General features: G+C 37.5%; 1 protein-coding gene across 2 annotated transcripts in view; it reads left to right on the top strand.

The window, feature by feature from the left end:
* UBE4B (ubiquitination factor E4B) overlaps positions 1-18,970 on the top strand; it is a 39,134-nt gene that overhangs the window by 18,195 nt on the left and 1,969 nt on the right. For both annotated transcript variants that reach the window (XM_068658913.1, XM_068658914.1), the window contains 19 exons: positions 978-1,119; positions 1,649-1,749; positions 2,542-2,656; positions 4,038-4,121; positions 5,580-5,636; positions 6,007-6,123; positions 6,209-6,307; positions 6,774-6,887; positions 7,829-8,027; positions 8,264-8,402; positions 10,216-10,315; positions 11,062-11,189; positions 11,589-11,687; positions 12,533-12,768; positions 13,359-13,485; positions 13,773-13,917; positions 14,993-15,127; positions 15,507-15,698; positions 18,627-18,801. In XM_068658913.1, coding sequence (XP_068515014.1) covers positions 978-1,119; positions 1,649-1,749; positions 2,542-2,656; positions 4,038-4,121; positions 5,580-5,636; positions 6,007-6,123; positions 6,209-6,307; positions 6,774-6,887; positions 7,829-8,027; positions 8,264-8,402; positions 10,216-10,315; positions 11,062-11,189; positions 11,589-11,687; positions 12,533-12,768; positions 13,359-13,485; positions 13,773-13,917; positions 14,993-15,127; positions 15,507-15,698; positions 18,627-18,801 — 2,504 coding nt within the window. The remainder of the gene's footprint in view (positions 1-977; positions 1,120-1,648; positions 1,750-2,541; positions 2,657-4,037; positions 4,122-5,579; positions 5,637-6,006; positions 6,124-6,208; positions 6,308-6,773; positions 6,888-7,828; positions 8,028-8,263; positions 8,403-10,215; positions 10,316-11,061; positions 11,190-11,588; positions 11,688-12,532; positions 12,769-13,358; positions 13,486-13,772; positions 13,918-14,992; positions 15,128-15,506; positions 15,699-18,626; positions 18,802-18,970) is intronic.

Raw genomic sequence — 18,970 nt, 5'->3', positions numbered from 1 at the left:
GATCTTCCTTTTAAATACACACTGATTGTGCACTGATTTTCTTCAGTGAGGAATAGAAATAGACCATGCACATGATTGCTATTTATTTTCTTTGTATTTTATCCACATAAGGTGAATATACTTTTAATTCCCTTCTGTAAAATAAGGGTTTCATTTTTAATTAGCTTAGTTAAGCTGTTACATAGAGAATAATTCTGTTGAGATAACAAATCTGGGACTGTGAGTTGAGGGGTCTGTTCTCCTATTTAATTTGTCACTTGTCTCAAGCATAGTTTTGTCTTTGTGGGTTTAGTTTTCATGTTTACAATATCAGTGTTTTCTTTTTTCTCCCCCGGTAGCTGTGCTACTTAATGAAATGGCCTATTTTACTATAAGGGAATTAAAATGAACTGAGATGAAATTAAATAATCTTTAATGTGGGAATGTCAAAAGATACATTGCTTGGATGTGTTCCCTCCTGTTTTTTTTTCTCCTTCCTTAGAGTATATAGCATGATTGTTTGTAGTCCTCATCTATAATCTAGGGTCTCTTCTTTGTAGTGGGAGACTTCTGTTTTCCATGGGCTGGCTAATGTTAACAGAGTTGGTGAAATTTGTAATTTCATGAGTGATATACACGAAGACTTCTGCAGAAACTGTGTGTGTTGCCATATAATGATGATTTATCGATTCCCATTAATTTTTTGCACCTTGTTCCCATCTCTAAGATACCTTATTTAATAAGAACAAATTCTTCGCTCGTATTCCAGTACAGCTGAGGGATTTTTTTGTGTGTTGGACAAACTGTTAAATGGAAAGTTCGTTGTATAGGGCACAGAAATGGTCTTTAATTGTTGAGAAGGTCATGTGTGTGATGGAGTGGAGTCTTCAGAGAATTGACAGAAGAAGTCAAGAGCTCATTAATTATTAGATTGTGCAAGAGTGAAGAACTGCACCTTATGCTTTGTTTCTTTTCTCTTTGTGTGTGTATTTTTAAAGTATGGGAGGCTCTGGCAGCTCAAGCGTTTCTGATTCCTGCAATGACCACTTCACCATTGAAAGTTGTAAGGAGACAGAGATGCTGAACTACCTCATTGAGTGTTTTGACCGAGTTGGAATAGAAGAGAGAAAAGCACCAAAGGTATATTTGAGCAGACTGAAATCATGTCAGTGCTGTTGCTGTTGCAGACAGTGCTCTTACTTTTTAGTGGGGAAAGTTAGTAGAAATGGGTAGTTTGTTCTTGATGGCTTTGTAGAAACTGATTTAGAGAATTAAAATTTGAGAATTTAAAGTCCCTTTAACTTGTTAAATCATCATATATGAATCTTGTATGTGTTTTTCATCTCTAAAATAATCACTCTTCTTGAAGCTGTCTTTCCTCATTGGATCTTTTGTGTTTTATTGGCATTTAATCTATGTAAAGCATACTTTCATGAGACCAGCTCCCAACCAGGTTTGTGTATTTTCCTTTAAGCTGTACTTCTAGAGGAAAAAGCAAAACAAAACACAGCTTTCTAGGTATAAGCTAAGTTTTTAGCTGAAGTAATATGCAAATTAAAATTTGCACTACATTCATACTACACGAACGAAGAAGTTTATCATACTGTCTGCTTGTTCTGTATCTGGATACTTTTAGTTTGTATTAAAATGACCCTATTTTTTTTATCAGATGTGTAGCCAGCCGACAGTTAGCCAGTTACTGAGCAACATTCGATCACAGTGCATTTCACATGCTGCTTTGGTGCTACAGGGATCCTTAACACAACCAAGGTAAATACAGCTGATGTTAATCATGAAAGCTAGGCTGTTTGGGGATTTTTTTTTTTTTTTCCGAAGATTAGGTTAAAAAAAAAAGCTAAGTTTTTGGAACAAGATATATTTATGTGCCAGAAGAATAATTTACTCTTCTGCCATTGAATACTCCCATTAAAATGTTGATTGAGAGCAATTTAAGTGCTTTTAAATTGTGTTTATATAAAACAATTCAGGTTGATTTGAACAGTTTAAATGGGGGATCTGAAATAGATACTTGATTATCTTTCAAGCTGTACCTTTTATCCATTGTGCTGTGAGATTAGTTTTGTCTTCATGTGAATCAGTGTTGACACTGGAATAAGTTTTGTATATGTAGTAAGACAAAAAAGATATTTTTGCAGAAACCCAGGGAGCAGGTAAAAGTAACGACTGTATTAATTCAGCAAAGACTAATGTTAATTTTTTTCTTAATGCTGGTAAAACAACAAAAAAATGTTGTTCTTTCAGTAGCTGAGCTTAACAAAAGGTCTTTTCATTAGAGAGGAGTAGAAGGCAGAGCCAATTACTACACAGAAGCCGTTATTTTCTTCCAGACTCATTAAACTGAAGTGTGATGTTGGCAGCAGCATCTGCTTGAGAATAATCTTTACACAAGTACACTAGAGAAGGCAAGGTTGGTTACTTATGAAAAGAGCAGGTGTCTACATATGGATGATCTACTTTCTGGCACATCCTTAAATGTGATGACTCTGACGTTTTTTTTCTGCTAGTAATCAATAGTTTTGGATTTCTTTCACATAAATAAAGGTCATTGCAGCAGCAGTCTTTGCTGGTACCCTATATGCTGTGTAGGAATCTCCCATTTGGTTTCATCCAAGAATTGGTGAGAACAACTTATCAGGATGAAGAGGTGTTCAAACAGGTAAAGCATAGGTTAAAAAAAAAACAAAAAAACAATAAAAATTGTAGAATTTTCATATTCAAGAGAACGTCTCTTCAAAACTTTATTTTGCATGTCACAGTTCTGTACCTATTACTTCTAGAGCTAGCAGCTGTTAAACAAAAGGAATTTGTAACTTAAGATTTTGTGAAGAAAACTAACTTACTTGGTGATTCTCATTATTAAATGTGTCTTTTAAGCAGTGCACGTTTATGAAATAATGAAGTATTCTACTCAGAACTGTATTACTGATCTACATTACAGGATTGATTTTGTTTTCATCTGTCTGTATTTCTATGCAAAATGTCTTAAAGTGTATCTATGATAGAAAAAAGAATTATAATTCTATATATAATTACAGAAGATTACTATCTTGCTATTTTTACTGTTCTTTGTAACTGTAATGGCTTATATTTCAGATGCTAAGAACACCTTGCAAATTCTAGTTCATGAAGTCTATTATTTTATGGAGGAGATAACTGAAAAACATTAGCTTATCCTGTGTGTCAGAGTAATTCACTGAGATGTCACTTCCTCTTTCATAACAGTCCGTGATTACTGCTTATTACCTTTACTCCTACCTCAGTTCAAGTTTACCAGCACAAAAACAACTTACATTCATGACATGTAAAAATTAAAGCTATGATTTCCCCAATCGTATAGGCAAATAAATTGTTACCAGGTTGGCTATCAAGTTGTTGGAGACCTCCACAGTCCTTGTGCTCGTGTGTGTTTAACAAACACTTGTACACAAGCACGCAGTGTTTCCAGTGATCTTGTATGAAGTGTGTGCTTCCCCTTGTGGTTTCCACGTGCAGAGAAGTTAATGGAATAACAGCTGATTCTGTCGGCATGCTAATGTGACTGTTTTTCAGATTCAGCTTACATCTGCTAGCTTTGTATTTAAATCTAGATGTTTCTGGGGACATTCGGTTTCTAAAGTAGAAAGAAGTTAGAAAGTGAACAGGAAAGATGTATACAAGTGCTTGGAAAGAAGTTTGCATGGGTAGGCTGTTATGCCCAGGCATGAAGTCAGTATATCATTTATGCTACATCAGATCACAGAGAAGATTCAAACCAGATAACTTTCTCAGCATGTAACAAAAAATGCCATTTATGGATCTTATTTCAGAGCTTTGAGCAAAACAATTGGCTGAAAGCTGTTGTGTTTTAAGCATTGATACTCTTGTGCATTCAGGCATTGAAATGTTCCCTGACATAACTGATGGAAATCTGGAGAGAAGATGTTACTTTTTCTGTAGTGTAACTTTCAGTAGTTGATGAAGAATGAGCAGGCGTTTCATGCTGTGTCATTTGATTGCTTCCTATTCTTGAGGAAAGTAATCTATTTCTGTTTTTACAGATCTTTATCCCCATCTTACAAGGCCTGGCTCTAGCTTCCAAAGAGTGCTCCCTTGATAGTGACAATTTTAAATACCCCCTTATGGTAAGGACTGTACATTTCTAGAAGATTTTTTTTCATCATGATTATTAATAAACTTAAGGAAATTGTATACAAGATAATGTACTTCAACATTTTGTGGCCTCCTTTGGTTAATGGGTTAATATTAAACTTGATACCGAAAGCTTAATGTGATATGAGATGTTGTAAAGCCAGTGATATCTCAAATGTAAGGTACAGACTTGGTATAGTGGGCTATTCAAATATTTGTATGAATTGCTTTATATAAAACAAATGTATGGACTTCATCATGTGTACTTGTAAAATACTGTGGATGCTGAGTTCTTCCAAATTTAAGTCTGGGAAATAAGGACTGATATTCATAACCATGTTTGTTGGTCTCACGTGGGTATGTAGGAAATGAAAATCTATTGCATTAACACCAAAATTATGAGTTGATGGCTGTGTATTTTAGGAAAATGTTGTAATGTTCCTTGTCTGAAAAGTTTTTTTTAAAGTGTGTATTTTAGTCCCTCGATCTGCTTCCCTCCTGCTGCTTTTATTGACAAAACAAAAAAATCTTTTGAACAGCATGCATGGTCACAAAAGAGTGAGCTAAATTCTTGACTAAATTGAGCATTGTCAGCTAGCACCTTCGGATCTTAAGATCTTCAGTGCATCGTGCCAATAAAGGCAGTCCTTCATATCTCGAGTTTAATTTGTAACTCCGGAAATTAGCTGGACAGGGGTGTGTGCTGCAAATCAACTCCCCCACATGTTAAATTGCAAACTGTTGCAAATTTGGCTGTCAGGTACAGTAAGGGCTATTTGAAAATTATACTCCATTTTGGTCATCTTTAGTGGGCACAGCGAGCATGAAAAAGAAGGAATATAGTTACTAGCTGCAGTGTAATTGAAGTATGAGAACCTATAATACAGGAGAAGCGGGATACGTGAAAGCCTACAGTATTTTTCTGTTTTCAAAATTGTCTGTTATAACTGCTTTCTTTTTTCTGTGCTGCAGTTGAAAGTGAGTTAGAGATCTGGGATAGGATTCTTTGTTTCTGGCTACTGTGTTCATCTGACATTTTTCCACTCTGACTCAAAAGACAAAGGCCTTGGTGTATGTATAGTACAATTGCTCTATTTATTATTGTTAATGACTTTTATGTGGCAGTTCAGGCGCCCAGCAAAGCTATTGTTATTTTCTGAACAAGCAAATAATTTGCACAGCTAATTTTTGAAATAAGTGCAATATTTTATTATCTGGTGAGATGTTAGCTTTTTTGAGGCAGATGGAAACTTTTTGGAACAGATGTAAGAACTAAAATGGGAGCAGGGTGTGCTCTAGCTTTTTTTTTTTTTTTTGGTCCTCTTTCCCACTGATTAAGGGAAAAAGGTTTGGCTCTTTTTTCAGCAGTTTACAATGTTTATCTTGTTATTTGCAGAAAGGTTACTTAAGAATTACACACACAAGTAATTTTTCTTGTATTTTCCTTACAGGCACTATGTGAACTTTGTGAAATCAAGTTTGGGAAAACACACCCCATGTGCAGTTTGGTAAGTGTATCCAGGCTGATTTTCAAGTTAAATGAATCATGTAACTTATTTGTTGGCTGATACAATCTACATTTACAACCTTCCTTAGAACTCTATAAAGAGGGACTAATGTAAAATCTCATGCTAACTAATAGTTCACTTTAAACTCATAAAGGGAGTCCTTTTCCCTGAGAATTTAGAAGAACTAGAACGAAGTTAACTTGCTTAGATTTCTGAAATGCTGAGGAGAATTCCCATTTTCTGAACATTATGACTGAATTCTGAAGAATCAAGGGTGTGTGGTGAAACACTGAGTAGTGACAGTGCAGATAAAGGAGTATGGTTGACATGACAACTTTATGGTCAACTTGCTGTTTTTCTGATTTTCTAGGTTGTCTCTTTACCCTTGTGGCTGCCTAAATCGTTAAGCACAGGTGCGGGAAGAGAACTGCAAAGACTTTCCTATCTTGGAGCCTTCTTCAGTCTCTCTGTCTTTGCTGAAGATGACGTAAGTGTTATAGAAGGATGTTGACAGTAGTATGTTTTATTTTTAATGTGTTTAATATGTTTGCCAATGTTCATTCCACTTTCAGAACAAAGTAGTTGAAAAGTACTTCTCAGGGCCTGCCATCACGCTTGAAAACACCCGGGTTGTTAGCCAGTCCTTGCAACATTACCTGGAATTAGCAAGGGTAAGTATCCTTGTGTGTAAACAACTGCAAAAATATTGTGGTTTTGGAGGGGAGAGTTTACATAGATGAAGAATATAATATAAAAAAATAAATCTAGTTGGTGTTAACAAGAAATCTGTTAGGATATGGTTGAAGGGAATTAAGAAAAGTTGATGAGCACTACAACCCTTTTTCTAAGGCTGTAAGCCAATTCAGAAAGTATTAGAACAATTAGTTAGGATGAATAAAAAAAATAATAATAATAAAATTACCTTCTATATTAGATCTGTGTTGTGCTCGTCTTCCATATGCATCCTTTCTGTAACTAATGTTGTAATTAATGTGTCCGTATAATCCTAACAAATAGGATCACAGCAATAGTTGTAGTGAGCGGAATTTGTAGAACATAAAAATCTGGAGCAATGGATAGTGGGAATACAATGTTGAAAAGTCTGTGCAACCTGACGCTGTTTATTTGAAATTCCAGCAAGAACTGTTCAAGATTTTACATAGTATTTTACTGAATGGTGAAACTCGAGAAGCAGCTCTCAGTTACATGGCAGCCATTGTCAATGCCAACATGAAGAAGGCACAAATGCAGGTAAATAAAGGAAAAACTGTTCCTGTGACTTATAGATCTAGCACTAGATGCCTGGTGCAGTGGTGGTTCTTGAATGGAAAACTAAAGAACTGTGATCTTGTACTACAGCAGGCAAAAAGCTGTGTCATCAATCCCTTTCAGTACATTTCCCATTTCTGAAATAATTCTGTTCTATGTACTTGATCAACTTGTGTTATTTCCTCTCTTGGGACTGATGTGTCACTTCATTAACAAGGATTCTGCTTTATAGATCTTCCCTCACCCCTCAAAACAAACACACATCAGTCTGAGGGTTTTCTTCCAGCTGGCTGTGTTTAAAACCCCTTTTTCTCCAGTTGATAAGTTGCTGAGCTTTGCTTGTGTGGTCCCGTAAAAAGAGTAATGCAGATACGAGCTGGTGTGGTTCCAATGAAGGACCAGGGCGTTATTTTGTCATTGTTTAATATATCGCACTCATTTCTTGTGCGTGAACAACTGAAGTTTGAATCACTGTTGTCTTCAACTCCGATTTCAAAATCAAACATTTGGATCCATCACTGTATTTCTGTGAAATTCCAATGAAGAACAGAAACTTTGTATTTAGGATAGGAGTTATAAATTGGAGCTCAGCAACTATTTGAAACAGCTGTTGCTGACTACCTGTAGCAAACCATTCTTGAAAGAAACGTTTGCAAATCCTTCTCATTTCTAATTTTCTACTACTTTTGTTTGTTTAACGTTACTGAGAATGCCTGTTTGAACATGAACCATGGAGAAAGAAAAAGACAATATATGTTAGTAAATGATCTTCCAGTTCTCAGGAAGGCCTTACATATCCATGTTCTTACTCACTTCTCCCTTTTCTTGAGCCGATATGCTTTATGTTGACTACTATTAAAGCATCAGAAAAGTCTCTTGTATTTCTAAACTTAGGTTTTGAATTGTTTCCTTTTACTCTACAGACAGATGATCGTTTGGTATCTACAGATGGTTTCATGCTCAACTTCCTATGGGTACTGCAGCAACTAAGTACGAAGATAAAGCTGGAAACGGTTGATCCCATGTACATATTTCATCCCAGGTGTCGTATTGACCTCCCAACAGATGAGACAAGAGTGAAAGCAACAATGGAGGATGTTGCAGCCTGGATTGCTGAGCTTTGTGAGTGCTTTGAGTATATTTTGAAGATGAATTCTGCCTTGTATTTTTGCTGTTGGAGGCACATGGAAGTGCTTGATTCTAGCAGATAGTTCCCTTGTTCCTAAATGTATTTTTTTCTTGATGCTGTCTGCTCTTACTTGATGTAAAGAAAGATGAGTTCAAGGTCTCACCCCTACATAAGGCACAGCCCATTTGTTAACTTCTTCACTGACACTGCTTTTTTGTTTGTTTTCTAGACAGGGATCCCTCTCCATTTTCTGAGCCGAAATTTCCAACAGAATGTTTCTTCTTAACCCTGCATGCCCATCATCTCTCCATCCTGCCAAGCTGCCGTCGGTACATACGTAGGCTGCGGGCCATCAGGGAACTCAACAGGTTAGAAGCTGTTAATTATGTAGTATGTCCCCTGCTGTTCTACTGATGTCTTGTTTTCGGCATGATGGCACGTTCTACAAACCTAATGGAAATAAGAACACTCAACAACAGCTTTACTCAAATTGTCAGAGGTCATCTGTAACCATTTGTTAATCTGATGCTTCTGGCAGTTATGGATTTTGCTTATATTGAGGGACTGTGGCTTGCATCAGGAATGTAAGTAATAATGGGAGGGAAGATATTATTTACACAAGGCAGCTCAAATTGGTGAGAAGACCATTCCATTTAAAAGAGGATTGGATTGATCTTCAGAGCGTGTTAGATTCCATGACATTACTAAACACTATTTATCATAACTTAATATGGTGTGTGGTTGATGGTGTGTGGATGTCAGTGTCTTGGGCTCTTTGGCATAGCCATAGGCTAGCATGTAAGTTTACATGTCTGATAAATAGAAGTCGTGCAGATGACTTACAGTTTCAGAAACAGCACACCATTAGCAGTGCTGGCGCTGTTTTGTGTTTCACAGAAGATACTTGCCTTGTTCCCTTGGTTTCCAAGGTGGAATAACTAATTGTATTATCTGTAAAAAGGCTTCAACCGTAAACTCTTAGTATTATGGATGTACATGTCTTTCAGCATGTGGTTTACCACTTTAAAAATTATAAATAGAAGTTATGATGTTGACTTGAAGATACTGCTGTTTTCCATTTGTCTTGGCGTAAAGCCAAATAGACTTTTATAGTTGCTAAACCTCGAAGAATACTCTGTTAAAATTAGAATGATTTTTTGTATCATCAGTATTTTCCATTGTTTATAATTGCACTCACTGCATTTTGGTAAATGTTCCTTGGCAGTAATACCATGAGTTCATTACAGGATTTTTGGACTGCATTCATAGTGATTTCATTTTTAGCTTTTAAAGCTCATGCAGGCCAAGAACTTGGGAAGCTGCAGAAAACAGAGCAGGAAGGGTCAGTATACTTGAAAGAAAAAAATATTTTCAAATAAACAGACTGAATTATTTGTAAATAAGCTACACATTTGGCTTGAAGAAGAAGGTATTTCTTTTCCTTATTTAGAGTTGTTGAAAACGAGTTGCCTACGCAGCAGTCTCCATGTAGTGCTAGAGTGCATTGAAGAGCTCTTGGCTTTCACTGACTTCAATAGGAGCTTAGTGCTCAGCATTTTCCATAAGTTGCCTAGTTGCTTGCAACACCAGACAACGTATTTAATAAAGAAATTAGACTGAGTATTTTTCTGCTGTAGGCAGAGGTTGATGTGGAAAGGTAATTGTGTTTAGAAGAGGGAAGAAAAGGGATTGTATTTATATAGTTCAGTATATTGAGTTTTGTTCTAATCAGCTGCCCTTCTAAAAAGAGGTAAGGCATAGGAGTAAGCAGGATTTGTCAATGTTAATTGTGTATGTGTATAACATGCATTTAAGTTCTTTTTTTTATATAGGGCAGAGTGACAAAGTAGGTAAGGGAAGGGCAGTAATATCAACCATCTTGATTTAATGGCCCTTATGCTGGCAGGGAGACTACAGACTATTCATTTGTCTAACGGGCATGTATGTTGGAGCTAGTGTATATTTGAATGCACACTGTGCAGATGTTACATCTGCATTTACAAAAGCAGTTTATTTTTCTTGTGATTATGGTATCTTCTGTGAAGATAATTGCCATTTTCCTCCACTTCTTTCAGTCTTTCCTCTTTATTTAGCAGTTATGTAGGTTAAATGACTTGCAGATGGCAGTAAGTATCCCCTCTGTCATGATAACCATGATAACCAATTATTGCATGTTTGCAGGACTGTTGAAGATCTGAAAAACAATGAAAGTCAATGGAAGGATTCCCCTCTGGCTACTAGGCATCGAGAAATGCTAAAACGCTGCAAGACACAGCTTAAGGTCTGTAAGTGGTTTGGATCACAACAAAATGCCTTTGTCAAACCGTCTGTATGTTTATTTTGTACTAGTGCTTAAATACAAATTCACAGTAATGATTCAAAAGCACCACTTCCAAGAAACTATGAGCCATGTGAGCATGTTAAAGCTTATTTTGACTGTACTAAGTGGTGGTCATGACACAGTATCACGTGAATTGTGACTTGAAAATTTGAAGTAATTCCAAAATGAACTTAGCCAATATTCCTGAGAAAGAAGAAAATACTGTTTTTGTTGGAGAGAGAACATCAAAGGGACTGTGATTTGATCAGGGGTAGTTGTGCACAGTCCATGCCCAAGGGGGAGACAGAACTCTCAAGTCCCTCATCTCAAGTAGAATTCTTGGAAAGGTGAATACACTGGGGGTCCTCTTATGGAGGTGTCTGTTCTCCTTAGGTCTTCTTTGTGTAAGTTGATAAAAATTTCCTGAGCTGTATGAGCAAGATGACTTCAATTGCACATTTTCCCAGTTTGACACCTCTGTTACTTCGTTTTGTTCCCTTAGAGCTAGTAAAAGGCTCTGTCCATGCCTGCATTGTGTGTTTTTTGTGTTATGTTGAGGTTTAAGTGCCCTGTTTTAAGTGCATATTCTAAGAAGAGACCTTTGTACAATTGTCATAATTCCATACACATTGATTTAGCTTTAGGTCTGGTCTTCCTTTCCTATTATGTTGTCTTGCTGGAATAGTTTTTGTTTGTATCTTCTGCAGAAACTGGTGAGGTGCAAGGCTTGTGCAGATGCTGGTTTGCTGGATGAGAACTTCCTCAGGAGATGTCTGAATTTCTATGGCATGGTTATTCAGCTGATGCTTCGCATTCTTGACCCCGCCTATCCCAAGTAAGTGCCAGGATTATCTGTGTAAATTTTATCTGGTATTTCAGATCATGGTAGGCTGTTTACTGAATTTAGCTGTTCTAGTATTTTATTTTCTTTTTCACAATATCTACCTACGTTTCTATGTAAAAGTTACTTTAATTTTTATCAGTGACGTATGTTCTTGCATGGAATATGTGCCTTATTTATAGTTTAAGGTTTGGTTGGAGGGCATGGAGTAGATGGGAAGCAACCCTCAGGTGTGGTTAGTAGATCTGAAGCACTGGCGTAGATTTTAGAAAAGTTAATGTTAAATCTTTTTGTAAAGTGTTCCCATAGGTGAATTCTGTAAAAGAACTCAGGACATGTGCTACTTAACCCTGATATTCCATTGTCCTCTTTATCGCATCTTTCATTCTACAGCATAAAGCTGCCTTTAACTCCTGAAGTTCCGAAAGTATTTGCAGCATTGCCTGAGTTTTATGTGGAAGATGTTGCTGAATTTTTATTTTTTATTGTACAGTAAGTAAAAGTGATTTCTGAAAATTTGTACTGCCCTTTACCCCTGTAACAGGTGGTGTGCACACAAACTGAGGGTGTGGAAGTAGTTTGCTAGTTTTTCTGTATTTATTAGAGTTATGTAGTTGAGAGCTTGACACCTTTTAATTTCGCATTAGGGTTAATCATCACTAGAATAATACCTAAAAGAAAAAATCATGGCTTAAGAAGTATAAAATCCCCTCTCTTATAGCTTTGATAGGATGAAATTTATTTGTATAGTTTTAGCAGTTAGGACAGGTGTGAATGCTGTTTGGGTGTAATTCTGAAGTTGGTCACTTTCTTCCTGAAAACATGCCTTCAAATTCAGACTTTGCTGTTGTGTATGAGGAGCAGGTGAATAGTTGTTTTTCCTTTTCTGAGGTGCTGTTATAGCAAATTTGCTATGAAGCTCTACTATGATACACAACAAAAGAATATGACACTGTTTCAGAAAATGCTTGGAATCAGGCCAAAATTCAGCTGCCCGTGAACAGCTGGCAAGACCTCTTGGAAGAGTAATAATTTATTTTCTGTAGAGAGGCAGATACTACATTAAAATGAGTTAAGGTTTTCCTATTTCTAATAAGACCATGAAATCACAGAATGGGTCGGATTGGAAGGGACCTTAAAGATCACATAGTTCCAATCACTGCCTTACCACTATCTGAGTAAAGAATTTCCTCCTATTATGGGAAGGTGAGAGATACGAGTTCAGAGATATCTGAACTTTGTGTGTGTGTGTATATATATATATATATATATAATTTTGTGTTTGTAATACAGGGTTGGGATTTCTCATTTTATTTTCCTCATCTCCATCCTTTCAGATATGCTCCTCAGGTGCTTTATGAGCCCTGTACTCAGGACATAGTCATGTTCCTTGTTGTGATGCTGTGCAACCAGAACTACATCCGAAATCCTTATTTAGTAGCCAAGCTGGTGGAGGTGATGTTCATGACAAATCCAGCTGTTCAGCCCCGGACCCAGAAATTCTTTGAAATGATCGAGAATCATCCTCTCTCCACTAAATTGTTGGTCCCCTCCTTGATGAAGTTTTACACAGGTAAGTACTTCATCTGTAGTTCTGTGACTGTACAGTAAGCAATGAGTATCATAGGACAAAAGTCTGTGTTGGCTGTTGTGATCTTTCAAAAAACAAACAAAAACACAAGAAATTCAGGGTAGATCTTGGAAAGACAAGGCTTTGCTGCTCAGGAATCAGGTGAAACTAGCATTAGGAGGAACCTTAAGAATTCTAGTCTTTCCACAGCTGCTGTCCTGTAAATTTATATGCTTCTCAGTGTCCTTGCGCTCACGGAACTATTTTTGCTGTAATGTTTCCAGTGCCTTTTTAGCATTGAAATTTAGGTACGTAGGACAAAGAGTAGAATTGAATACAGCAGAAAGTGTGTTTTCTGAGGCTTTTCTTCAGGAATGAGGTCGGTTCTGGATCAGATAATGGACAGTGCTCCTTTAAGTAGGGATTATGATGGAGATTTCTGAATGGGAATTGAATTTAATCTCTTAAAGCTTGGTGCTTGAAGGTCATCACATGGGAGACAGTAGGAAATGATTGTTACTATTAGAGAGATGTAGGGGATCCCAGTAGGAACGAGTTTTGATTTCAGTGCTGGGATCTGATTTCTCTTTCAGATGTTGAACATACTGGAGCAACTAGTGAGTTCTACGACAAGTTTACAATCCGCTACCACATCAGCACCATTTTCAAAAGCCTCTGGCAGAATATAGCTCACCATGGTACATTTATGGAAGAGTTCAAGTGAGTAAGAAATTGTCTATGATGCTGCTTACTGTCATGCAATCTGCTGAGGAGGCCATTACCATTGGGAATGGGTGATGCTGCTTTCCATTGTGTTTTTAAATGACAGCCCCTTCCAGTAGAACTGGAGTGTTTCTAAAGCTGAGCTCTGGACATCACAATCAACTTTGCTTGGGGAATGGGGTCATTGTTCAGAATATACAGTGCAGCAGGTGTGTTGCTGGGGTTGCAGTCTGCTCTGCACACCCATCTACTCTGCAGTGATAACTGTGTTTCAATGTTTTCAGCTCTGGGAAGCAGTTTGTTCGCTACATCAACATGCTGATAAATGACACAACTTTCTTGCTGGATGAGAGTCTGGAGTCCCTAAAACGTATCCATGAAGTGCAAGAGGAGATGAAGAATAAAGAACAATGGGACCTGCTGCCCAGGGTGAACAGAGCTGTTTTTCAAAGTGCCCTTTACTTATTTTCAATTTTTCAATACAAGACCATTTTTAATTTTTTTTTCTTTTTTAAATAAGGAGCAGCATCAAAGAGCTGCTCATGAAAAGCGGTTTTCAATGCTTTTTCTTGCTGCCAGTATGGCTGTGGTCACTCTGGATGACATTCTGCAAAAAAAACATCCTTCTGCATAGTTATGTTGTGGCTGGCAAAGAGTGTGTGACATGGAAATAGTATGAAGTTTTAAATTGCTGTGCCCTTAAAATACTAAATGGAGAAACTAAGACTTTAACCTTCTTGAAGGAGGTTGTGGAAGATGCTCGCCAGTTGAATTGACTTCAAGGGAATAACGCTTTTATTTTGTTAATGCATTGATCCTTTGTAGATTTGGTATAGACAATTAGAGTACTGAACCTCAGATCTTAGCCTGATTTGACAATAATTGTGTTAACCCACCAATGTCAGGTATTTCTGTTTTAAGGTTATCAATTTTAAGAAAGTCTGAAAAGTTACAAAGATCTTGTTTTTTAAGTCTTGTTTTATTAATTCTGGTTTGCTCTTCTGAAGCCTTTGTTCCTGTTTATGCTAGCAAGGCAAAGCCATTACTGTGGTCACAAAATGGTCTGGTCTGTAATCTGCAGATTGTTCCAGTGTAACTTGTGGTACTAATGTTGGTACATAAATTAAGGAAACCTCTCTTGACTCTCAGATTCCAGGCTGATTTTAAGTATTGGCATTTGGATGGAAAGGAAACAACTCAGTTTTGTAGTTGTGAGGAGCAATGATGTAAGCAGACTCACTAAACTTGGAGTCTTGTGATACCATTTGTGTTCAATTTTACTTTTGCAGAATTCTGGAAAATTAGTGCAGACTTCTGTTTAGTAATAGGTAGTAAAAGTGAGCTGCGTCATCAGTTAAAAATGTATCATGGATTTGGATTGCAGTCTGTTCTTTCTCCTTCCTAGATCATGTTAGCTTTGTGGCTGTTCAGGTTTTTTGATTGGTAATATGGAAGGAAATTCTGTGGATGTAACCTTTTTAACCACTCAATATTTATTTTCTAGGATCAGCAGCAGGCTCGGCAGTCACAGCTTGCTCAGGATGAGCGTGTCTCTCGTTCATATCTTGCTCTGGCAACAGAAACTGTTGATATGTTCCATATCCTTACCAAGCAGGTTCAAAAGCCTTTTCTCAGACCTGTAAGTCCTGCTCAGTTCACTTAGTTTCTACCTTCTCTTAATATCTCTGCTATTGGATAATGTTCTGGAAATGTTTGGTGGCCCTTTGTCTCCCTTCACCTCACCTTTTTCCAACTGCATTGAAATCTGATTGCTCTCGAGGTTATTTGATGTTAAGAGCATTACTTGAGTCTCTGAGATGTTGTGATCCTTCTAGACAGAAGCTGTTTATGTTGCATTTTTTTTATGGAAAGCATATATAAAGAGAAGATTGTTCCTGCAAGCTGACAAAATAATTGTATTGGTTAATAATTTCTGATCTTGTTGTATGCAAATCTAATGATAATCTGCTTTATCTCTGCCTTTGTGCTGTGATCTTTGTTTTACTTTGGTCTTATAGGAACTTGGACCACGATTGGCTGCTATGTTGAACTTTAACTTGCAGCAACTGTGTGGCCCGAAGTGCCGTGACCTAAAAGTTGAAAACCCTGAGAAATACGGGTTTGAACCAAAGAAGCTGCTGGACCAACTGACCGATATTTATCTACAGCTAGATTGTGCTCGTTTTGCTAAAGCAATTGCTGATGATCAGGTGAGCTCCAAAAAGATAAGGGGGAAGAGTGAGAGTGTTGTGGACAAACAGGACTTTGGAAAATTCTCTAGAAGTTTCATTTAATTTGTATGCTGCCATCCAGTTTCCATCATGTGTGTTTGCAATTTTTCTTCCAGAAAATAATCTGTTCATATTCTCTCTGTTCTTTGTAGATGTATGTTTTCCAAGCGTTTTGTCCCTTGGAGACGCACAAACTTCACATACACAAGAAATTTCCCAAGCATTAGTTGTTTTTTTAGCTACTGCCTCCTTGTAATGTAGTGGAAGTACCTTGTCCTGATTTTGCTAGAGAGAAAAATTAAGTATGCAAGGGTTCTGACTCCCCCTTCTCCTTCCTCATCAAGAAAATGCAAAATAAGCAGAGCTGAGACCAAGACCGTCTTTTAACAATCCAAAAATCATTCTCTAGACTGTTTCTAAATTGTGTTCACTTTACTGAATGTCTGTGTAGTAAACTGACAAAACTGAGCATAAAAGGGACGTTTAAGACACCTTTGTACTGCCAATGTGCTTTTCAATGGTAGTCTTCAGACCAGAATGTTAACAGGGTTTTAATTCTTGAGATAGATAAGCCATTACTCACCTCTGTGTTCTTGTAAAGATGATATGTTAGTTAAACTACTGAATTGCTTCTGTCCATGCCTATGTTTTATAACACAAACTTTTCAAAATCCAGAGGGACAAACAGCATTATCCATGGCTACTTGAAATTCTAGTGGAAGCAGGTTTAAAATACGTAACGCTGTATTTGCATGTCTGGTGAAGCAGAGATAGCAGAGGTGACTCATGATCTTTTTTCTGTAATAATTTAATTTCTGGCAGTAACACTCCTGAGACAGGCCATGAGGATGTGCGTGTAATGAGCATGCAGGGTATTTTTCATGCTGCTCGCTATATATGAGAGTGAGAGTGTTGTCCATCATTCATTCATCAGTGCTAGCTACAGCAAAATGCACAGCAATGACATAGGGATTAAAAAGAAAGAAGTGCTGGTGTGGGAACTGGAATAAAGCTTAAATAACAAAGTGGCCCTTCATAAGAACTGGGGGGAGTGACCAGTATCTTGGAAACTGTCAATGACAGGAAAGAAGCAGTAAGAAAATGCCCAAATGGTTAAATGCTACTGGTATTTAAAAATAAAAAAGGTGCTTGATCATGGCAGTATCTCTGAAAAGCATTTTGATACATCCCCCATTTCAAATCCTAGCACGTATTAGCAGGAATTTGGAAACATTTACAAAGCCCTGGGCATGTTGCCATAGTTCTGCTCTCTGTGGACTAGTAAGGAGTTTGGGTGGGCACCATGTGTCCTAAGTAACGATTGGTATTTCATGGAGTGCGGTAGTGTAGATGGGGGAATTGGGACTGTATTGAATATTTTCAATTTCCCAAAGGAAATAGAAACCTGTGAGACCTACTGTCTTATGCTCTGTAACTTAACTCAGCTTTGCACTGTGTAAATAATTTTTATTAAAAAAACATTGTCTAGGCTACTAAAAGGCTGACACCAAAACACAGCATTGCCAAGTTAAAAGCAAACGGTGTCTTCAGAACATAAGCAGCTTCCAAAAATTCTTGCCTAATGCTTTCTTTACAAGAAAGCAATGTTTGTGTCAGTTGAAGCTATAGGATGCACAGTCAGGCCCTGTATGTTGTGCCAGGTAGGTGGATGGTGTGAGCAGCAGGCTGCTGTCCTGCAGCATGCTGCCCCAGCTGGGAAGTGGGTATCAGGTGCTGCAAGAAGTTGCCTTACTAGTTTGGCAGATGGGTTGGTTTGGGTGTTAGGAGGGAGATTATCACTGATTTCCGGTATTGCATTGCACACCAACAAACTGCATGGTATCTGTTAGCTTGCAACTCATCAGTTTTGTTGTAAAGCACATTTCAGTAGTCACTAATACCATGGATGGGCTGGACAGGCTTGTACTTCCAGCTATTGTTTTCAAAAGATTTTAAGTCATGGCTTGACTCACAATTTTTTGAAGTATGTGTGCAGAAATCAATGATAACGAGTGAGTCAGCTGTGCTTTTACCAGGATTTGTCATTTAGTTCCTACCACGTGGGAGAAGAACACCAACAGCATCAAGAGGCTTGGGTACACTGCTTCTACTTCGTGTGGCAGACTGCTCCAGTGTTGTTTTTTTTGTTTTGCTTTTGTTTTGGAGAGGTTAATAAATTGTACTCCAAACACTGTAGTTCCACAGAAAACTGCTTTTTGCTTTGAAGTAATCTGTCCAGCACATCATCTTGAGGAAACAGGAGTGGATTTGCTAGTTGAACTTTGATGGCGAAGTGCTCATGACATAATCCCTGTAGTACTCCTTGATGTTAAATACTGGAAGCTGGTACATCAGTCTTATTCTGTTATGGTGTTCTCTTACAGCCAGGAGGAACTGGGATGTTAATGATCCTGAAGACCCACAAGAAGTGCTTAGAGGGCATTTTTGCTGGTGTAGACAGCCGTTACCTTGCTGCCTTCGTGTACAGTGGTTGGAGATCTAGGGTTCAAAAAAAACTTTTGCGCTATATTTTCTGCCGAGACCTGTGAGAAAAAAGAATACAGACAGGAATGACAAGACAGATGTTTTATCTAAGGAACTGTTCTAATGATTATAGTCAGCTTCTCTGAATGCTTCAAACATTTTGATTAGTTGGTATTGTCTTCTCTTTTTTTGTCCTGAATAGTTCTTCAGTAGCGATGACTCTTACAAAAGGATAATTATACCCCAAAGTTGACATTTTTGTGCTAGATGAAGTGTTATGTGCATACTTCTCCATCTGATGTAATGTTGAGGTTTCATTGATCCCTTCTTCTGAAGTTTTAAAAAAGCATTAAAAGGTCTGTAGAATTTTTGATGGCATATTAGGATACTACAGCTCAGCAAAGTTTTATGCTTTGCTTGTAGAGGTCCTACAGCAAAGAGCTCTTTGAGGAGGTCATATCAAAGATGAGAAAGGCTGGAATCAAGTCAACCATAGCAATAGAAAAATTCAAACTGCTGGCAGAGAAGGTGGAGGAAATTGTTGCCAAGAATGCCCGTGCAGAAATTGATTACAGCGATGCTCCGGATGAATTCAGAGGCAAGTTGGTTTTTCTAAATGCTGAATTGTTAGGCCAAGAGGGATTTGTTTTGTTGTTTTGCTTCTAAATATGAATATATATACTAGTAGAAACTAGGTATTGTTTATGGAGCCTCGCATCCTTTTCCACTTCAATTAAATGAAAAGAGCCAGAGGGTGTTTCCATTTG

The sequence above is a fragment of the Anas acuta genome, chromosome 22, assembly GCF_963932015.1.
Source record: "Anas acuta chromosome 22, bAnaAcu1.1, whole genome shotgun sequence".
NCBI lineage: Eukaryota > Metazoa > Chordata > Aves > Anseriformes > Anatidae > Anas > Anas acuta.
This window is presented reverse-complemented; position numbering and strand designations above follow the sequence as displayed.